This window comes from Clavelina lepadiformis, chromosome 3 (assembly GCF_947623445.1).
Source record: "Clavelina lepadiformis chromosome 3, kaClaLepa1.1, whole genome shotgun sequence".
Taxonomy (NCBI): domain Eukaryota; kingdom Metazoa; phylum Chordata; class Ascidiacea; order Aplousobranchia; family Clavelinidae; genus Clavelina; species Clavelina lepadiformis.
This window is the reverse complement of record NC_135242.1, coordinates 24,135,631-24,143,667: the sequence shown is the minus strand read 5'-3', so window position 1 is coordinate 24,143,667 and position 8,037 is coordinate 24,135,631. Positions and strand designations below refer to the sequence as shown.

Here is an 8,037-nt window from a genome sequence, read left to right as displayed (position 1 = left end):
ATGTATGGGCTCTTTTGACATGACGCTCCAAGCACGATATTGGTGTGATTTATGGTCGATCTGGTATTTCTTGCTTTCAACGTTTGAGCTGTCAATGTTGTCTGTGGTTATTATTATTGTTACATGGTTTGTATCAGACCGGCCTCTGGATATTGCAGCTCGTAATGACAAGGAAAGCAAGAAGAAACGAAGCTCCGAGCAAAATTCTCAACCTTTGAAAACTAGTCTCGAAAGGTCCAGCTACCTACAACGAAAACATACCACAGCTGCGAAGCTTCGTGAAGTGAATAAAACAAGAACAGTATCAGCTTACATTTGGCACAGGCCCGCAGACGTGTTGGCGTATTTTGTGTGTGTAAGCAAGCCCCCCTTAATTACAAAGCGTAGGGTGTAAGAGATGATTGTTGTTTTGTTCTAATTTTGGCGTGGAAAGAGAACGTAAGTTGTATTACAGAGACCAGAACAATTGGAAAATATTAACATGTCCGCGAGGAGTATGAATATTAATCTGCATCATGCAAGGACAAATTGATCGGTTCGGAAATTCCTTAATTAATGTTTCTTTTGGTTAATATTTTAGGGCAGGAAGTTTAAAGCGCACGGGATACGCTGCAATGTACTGTTCTGGTAAAAGGTGCAGATGTCCAGAAAGAAAAGAAACGCAAAGAAACACTTGTGCATTTAGAAAGTAAAACAAACAAACTTTGTTCTTTGCGTGAGAACAAGAACGACAGTTGTTGTCAGCTCTGCGTGATTTTTGTATTTTTTATACTTTTTGATACTTTTAACTTTATACTTTGTACTTATACTTTTATACTTTTTATAGTTTTTTATATTTTTTATAGGTAAAGATAAAAGTTAACAATTAATAAAGCTTCCGTATAAATATAACACATGATTAGCTTTTCAGAATGTATTTGAGGTTTTTGTTACTTCACTTTTGTTTGTATTTTATTGAACATATATTGACTCCACAAACTTTGTCGTTTGTGTAGGTTCACTCAACTTTGCTACTTGAAATGACTGAGAAAGCAAAAAGTAGAGTTCTGAGTTTGCAAAAAGCACGTTTCTTTGTACCCTGAAAATTCCTGGAAACATTTATTACTCCAGTAGGCTAATAGTCATTTAGCCACGATATCAAGTCCCTTGAAGACTTGCATTTAGTAAGCGTAAAGACTTGGGTTATGTTATGTTTGTAACCATTGCTATACTGTAGGTTCGCTACCACCTTACAACTGAGCCGTAAACAGCCTTCGTATAACAACCAGACAATGTCAAGCAAAGGATTGTCAGTTTTCGGGGGAAGAAACTTTCGTACGCCGACAAGACAATTGGGAAACGCGACATTTAGTGTTGTTACAGGCAGATCAGCTTTTTCAAAAATTGGATTTACTATTGTTGGATTACCGGAAATCAACCAAACGGATTTGACAGATTCCAACGAATTTACCTGTTTGCTTCCTAATGCAATTAGGACAAAGGCACTTTGCGACATCTTCGCCAGAAACAAAAATTGCGTCGTAACAGAGACTTACTCGACGCGAAGATATTGCCTGACCCTGGAAGTCTTAATCAAAGGAAATGAGATTAAAAGAGAGTTATTCGACATTCACTCCCGCGGGCAACTCGTACAGGAACTAAAAGAGAAATTGAAATTGTATCCTGAAGAGGAGATCTCGGTACAACTCACTGAAGTTGGAGTGTTTATGATCGCTGAGAATGAGTTTAAAAAAATTAAAAACGAAGCCCGAGTTAAGATGAAAAATCTGCTTGATTTAGATAATCCAGGCGGGGTAATTATTGTAATTAGTTTATGTTTATCTTGAGTTCTACCATACGGTGACATCATATCCCGTCGGCTTGCTTTTTATAGGAACAAGTTTGTTTTGTCATTCATTTAGCATTAAAGTCTCACAATAAAGAATGTTTAATAGAAATTCTTGAGCAAACATTTTTCTGCCGCGCTTATTTCAGGTCCGCTTCAGCACGTCACCGATTCTCAACGATCCGAGAAGGAAAGAAACGAAAAAAATCCCGTTGAAAGGTGAATGTAGCTTAACTGCTGGCGCGTGTCCTGCATTTCATTGTTGTACTAGAGATGGTAAAAACAAAAAACCACACAAACTTAAATTAATGAAATCTCTTTCTTTGTTTTGTCTTTTTGTAATACGCGATTTCTATGTTTTGACAACCGCGCACTCTATGCCCACATATCCTATTACAGTGCGCATATTCTATTTCTATTGATTTCTATTGTATTTCTATTGTTACAAACCGATAGCGAATAGTCAGTGGATCTTTTGTCTATTTTGTATGAAGCCTTTTGTAGTCGTTAAGTCTAGCATAGTTTTAGACGATTTTGCTTGCTGCTCTGTATGCATTTTGCGCCCTATTTTTTCTTCACGAAAATAAATGTTTATTTATATTAATTGCAGGCTTTAAGAGCACGCGATTATCTTATGAAGCTCTTCACGATGCTTTTGTGAGTTATTTGGATCAGTATTATTTAAAACTGGTTGCATGTAATTAAAGCATCGGTGCAAAACATTTTACTGATAAATCTTATAGAATTTAGGCTCTTTTAATTTACTATGTGAATCTTAGGTGAAGTAAAACTTAATCTTATTTTACGTAGAGTTGATGACTCACAATGATTTTTGATTTAGCTCAAATATTTTTTTTTTATCTTTGTTAATTTTTTCTTGAAATTTTAGCAAGTTGGAACGGAAGGAAGTGAAAACAAAGTAAGTTGTTCCGATTGTTCCATAGACATCCCAAATGGTGCCCTCACTGAAGATAAAGTTTTCTTCATGTCTCTACAGTATTCGAAGGGAGAAGAGGTAATAATGGTTCATTGTACTTATAAAAGCTCTAAAAGAATTCACTGAAAATGTAAAACAACGATAAGATGATATTATGGCAAATTTACTGGCCAGTTACCGTCTCTAGTTTTATATTTAATATACGTAGACGTGGTTTTACAGAGTTTTATTAGGAAATTTAAATTTTCACTTGAAAATTTCGAAGCGCAATTATAATGGGCATTTCATTACGATAATGATATTTACAGTTTTTTTTCTCTCTCCCATATAGGGTTCCGACTTCCTCGTACTTACTCCATTGTTACATTGCGCGCCTTCTACTAGTTTCGAGAGATCAGTCACCATCAGTCTTCCAACGTGTTACGAGTTTGAGGACAATACGCAGCAATTTGACGTAACTGTAAGTAGAATGTTTTGTGTAAGTTTACATACTAACGCTGAGGAATCTGCACTTGCAATTCATGTGAAGATTGCATGATATGAGCGAATTAGGACTACAAGACAAACTTCATATTCGACTTATTTAAATGCTAAATGTAAATCGATTTTCTCCAAGTGGTTGATAGTTTAGTTGCATCAAATGCTCAAAATTCGTCGAAACACAGTTTCACATTCTTACCACATTTATATACTTGTGCGTGTTGTTTGATACGCTGTAGTGCTGTACGTGAAACCATCTGAAACCCACAACCAATAATTTCAAATGTTTTATGAAAGCCACAAACCAACGATGGAAGCGGATGGAAGAATCTACAACCTGCAAGTATAAAAGACACAGGAATGGTGACATTTGAAGCACAATCCTTTAGCTGGTGAGGTTAACTTGTATTATTATCTGTAACTGATAACTGGTTTTTGTTTGTTTGCGGTGGTTGAGTAAAGTAATGTGATAAGCTGTGCTATAACTTAAATGGTATTCTTTAAATGGAGTGCGGGATTGACCAAACATTTAATAAAACTGCTTTTACTTAAATAGGAAAAGAGTGATTTGTCCATTTTCTAATATCGTCAAGAAAATCAGAAAAAAACTGGAGTTTATCTGTTACAAGAACTGCAACGCAAACAACAAGCTTGTGCTAGTCTACGAAATCGGAGATGACATCAATGGATTGAACAATAGGATAGAGGAGGGACAGATGTTCAAAGGAACCTGCAAAATAAAGTACACATAGAAACAACCAGATGCAACTGGCCTGCAAACTGTTTAAAAACAATGCTTGGAATATTTCTTTGTTATCACTTGTTGCTTTTTTCCGTTTTGTCTTAATAAGTTCTAAATTTCAGACCAAAAGAAGACATAATCTTAGAGTTCAGTCATCCTGGAGTCAGCATCGAGCCCAGCGTAGATACGATCACAAGCAGTGAAATTTTCTACAGAGGAGCTCTAATCACTAAAAATATCCTCATCACGTCAGTTGGCGAAGTCACCGAAACTTTTTGTCGATTTGCCATAAAATGTGCTGAAACTGGGAAAGTGTTGCATAAAACCCGATTTCCATTGCCAACTTTGCCAACATCAGAAGGTAAAAATGAAATGGAAGCATTTTAATGCTTTCAGTGTCTAATGTACTAACAATTTATAAATATAAACTATGATTTGTGTTTGGTCTAGAAATCGATCGCCGACAAAGCTCCATTAGTCGAATGAATTCTAGAAACGAATCAGTAAGTAAAAGTTCTTTTTCCGAAGCCACAAAAACTGTTGTCATGCCGCCTAATCTCCAGTAAGTCCTGGAAAGCATTGTGGCGAGACATGTCCTAGCAGTTGTTAATCTACGATCTCGCCTTTATACAACGTTGTTTTAAGCGGGCTGCCTTTGGTTTAGACAAACAAAAAACATTTCAAACGCAAATACTTGTTGTTTTACGTAATGTTATGTGAAGTAGTTGATTTGTAATACATTAATCAACACAAACAGGTCAGCTCGATTGGAGGTCATCAGGTCATGATCAGTTACAACTGGCAAGATGCAAAAACGCTTGCTGGAAAGGTAAGATGTGCTAAATTAAAACAAATTCTTTCCATCTGCGGATGAATCATTTCTTATTAAGTCAATTATAAAATCCTCTTCTCACTCAATTTTTATCATCTCATTCAGATTTGTGAGCGTTTAAAAGGTGAGAGCATCCGGGTTTGGATCGACGAAGAGCAGATGATGGGAGAACTATTTGAGAAAATGGCGGAAGCTGTCAACGGTGCTGATGTCATACTCATGTTTGTTTCACGGCATTATGAGACAAGTGCGAACTGCAAACGTGAAGCAAAATATGCAGCAGATCTGAAAAAAATCATCATACCTGTCTACGTTCAGCCTGATTACAGCCCACCCGAATCATCTTGGTTGGGTAAGATTTCTATGCAATGGCTGCACGTGATGTGGTAACTCTGGAGTCATTTGTTGTATTTTCAGGTCTTGTGACTGCTGGGAAAATCTACTATGATTTCGGTAAAGGAGAGTTTGACGAAACTTTCAGAAAACTTTTGAGAGAGATCAGAAACGGTTCGTATCTCGTTTGTAATAAATCCTTTCTCAGAGTTGTTGTACAAAGGGTGGAGTTATTGCTTTAGATTAGAATTTGTCCATTAACATAGTCATATTCACTAACAATTTAATCATAACCCTTCATATTTTACTCTGTGATCTTTAAAATTATTAGAGACGTCAGAAACTGTTTTTGCTTATAACAGCTCAGTCTTGTAGACAGTGTTAGTCTGAATTATAGACTTGTGCTTTAGAACAAAAGTCGTTCATTTCATATCAAGCCATTTCAACGAGTGTAAATTTTGTTGATTTAGATTTGTCTGGAACAAGAGATATATCGAAGGATGATTTGAAAGAACTGGAAGATCTTCAGAGAAACCACAGTGAGCTTCATATTGCGTTCTTCGTTCTGCACAAAAACAACAAACTTCGTTCTTTATTCCTCAGATAAACATAAACTGATGCGACTGTGGCTGAAACTGTACAAACAACATAACCACGATATCCCGAAAAGTGCAGCAAAACATTTTCCGCTGTTCTTGGATTTATCCCAGACCATGTGGAGTGATGAGGAGATATCCGCTCTCTGCTGCGTTTTGAAAAACGTTGAGCTGGAGATTGAAAGAATTGACTTGGCCAGCTGCGGTTTAACAATGGAATCATTCCGGGAAATTTGCTCCACAATTTCAAAAATGACAGGAAGTGTAAGTTGTAATTGTTTGCGTGAATAAACGCGCTAGAACATAGTATAGTTCCGTTGCCAGTTGACATCGCCCATTAACATATTTACAACAAGTTCGTGTTACAAATATTCATTTTTGACGTGAATTGGTCCTGAACATAAAGAAGAACATGACTGACTTAACTTGACTTGGTAAAAGTACTTGACTTGACGTGTCACCAACCTTAATTAGGCTTAGGCCTACTTGACTTGTTTCGTTGTTCAGAAAATCTAAGTAGCAGTGTTTTTGTTACAACAGATCAAAGAACTTGACATCAGTTTCAGCAGCTTCAAAGGCAACATTGTGGCAACAATGTGCAATGGTGGTTTCCTGTCAAAGGTTACCGGCTCTCTATCCATGATGAATTGCTTCGACGCACAGAGAAGAGGACCGTGTGCCAGTGAAAAGGAAAAAACGAGGCTGCATCAAGCAGTTGTTGATCACAGTCCAGTAGGTTGTGTTCACTCAACTTCAGTTTTCATAAATTTGCTGTTTTCATTTGAATCGAATAGTTGCAGCTATGTTGGTAATATTTTCTTTTTCACCCTTGGTTCTGTATGAGACGTGTTGGATAAAATGCAATACAAGACTATAAAACTTTTGTAGAATTATTGTTAAGATCGCTGAAGAAATGTTCACTTTTGATAGGAATTTACACACTGTCTGATCAAGTTTATTTTTTCTTCTAGGATTTGGTGATTTACTTTGAATGAAGACATTGACACATTGACTTTTTATTTACCTCAAAATCACACAAAATCATCCAATTTCTGTGCGCCTAAAAACGTTTCTTGCTTGTACGTGTTTCGTCTTCACCATATACTTGCTTTATGCTCGTGATTACATGACAAAGAGATCAAGACGTTTTTGCAAATTGTACATAAACTGGTGAAGTGGCCGATTTTAAAATATATTGCACCTTAACTTTGATCCCAAAACTTAAACCACAGTGTTCTTATGTTAATTAAAGCCACTATAGGGTTAATACATTTACATGATTTCGACAAACATCTTTTGCATACCATTAAAGGTCATTTAATGTGTTCCTATAAACGTTTATTTTAGTCTTTTGCGTTGGGTGTGAATCGTGTTTCAAATTTTACGAAGTTATGTTGGTTTTAACTGATCCTTTCAAATTCCGTTCCAGCGATATGTACATATAACATTTTTATTTTTTCAATAATGTGTAAAATTGCTTAATATCGATGTAATTACTTTGACTGCCTTTGTTGTTCTGGTTTTTCCCAGAAAACCACTTCTTGTCCAGCATACCGCCTACGACACCAGTATTTACTTACACCATACTATCACGAAACTAACCTTTCCACCAATCAATGAAAATCCATAGTTTCTTTAACTTCGTATTTTTGAACTATTTCAGTTTGTTAAAGATATTTGTTATTTAGAAGCTGTTCGCTTAATACGAGTCTTTTACTCAACCATTGTAGAAATGTTTCCTTGTGTGTTTGCAACAGTCATTATTTTGGGGGAGTAGCATTATTTTATAATTACGGGTATCATGCCCAATCATTATGGCGTGGTATCGCCATTATAAGCCGAAACATAACCCTCATTATGGCATTATTCAGGTCATACGGGCAGATGCAATCAAACATTGAGTGTCAGGTCTAGAAACGATATTTTTCAATCAGAACTGAAGCTGCTGAGTCCTGTGTAGTGCTAAAAATTCTGTATTATTAATCTTGGCTAATCGATACTTTACGACGTTTGTGCTCTTAATCTTATGCGTTGAACCTATTCATAATGCAGGATTGGACTCGTTTAGTGTCGCGCTATTACTCGTTGCCGACGTCTAGCGGTCAAGTATTAAATGTTATGAAGAAATAGTCAAAGATAAACTTAAAGAATATGAAAGTACTCTTTAAATCGAATTTAATAAAACCATGATTTTGGTTTGTTACTGAGTCTGAATCCTTCCATCCACATCCACATCCGTCATTCAGTTGAGGCTTTATACTGTACTTACATTTACACAGCTTCTTTTATCAT

General features: G+C 36.2%; 1 protein-coding gene across 1 annotated transcript; it reads left to right on the top strand.

Moving 5' to 3' along the window:
• The first annotated feature begins 903 nt into the window (after positions 1-903).
• On the top strand, positions 904-7,523 carry LOC143450441 (uncharacterized). Its single transcript, XM_076951000.1, has 16 exons — positions 904-1,793; positions 1,975-2,044; positions 2,436-2,482; positions 2,715-2,840; positions 3,094-3,222; positions 3,540-3,634; positions 3,799-3,984; positions 4,107-4,345; positions 4,435-4,487; positions 4,742-4,813; positions 4,922-5,168; positions 5,234-5,323; positions 5,620-5,688; positions 5,753-6,009; positions 6,286-6,477; positions 6,717-7,523. Exons 1-16 carry the CDS (start codon positions 1,272-1,274, stop codon positions 6,738-6,740), a joined length of 2,418 nt encoding a protein of 805 aa, XP_076807115.1. The 5' UTR covers positions 904-1,271; the 3' UTR covers positions 6,741-7,523.
• Positions 7,524-8,037: the final 514 nt, after the last annotated feature.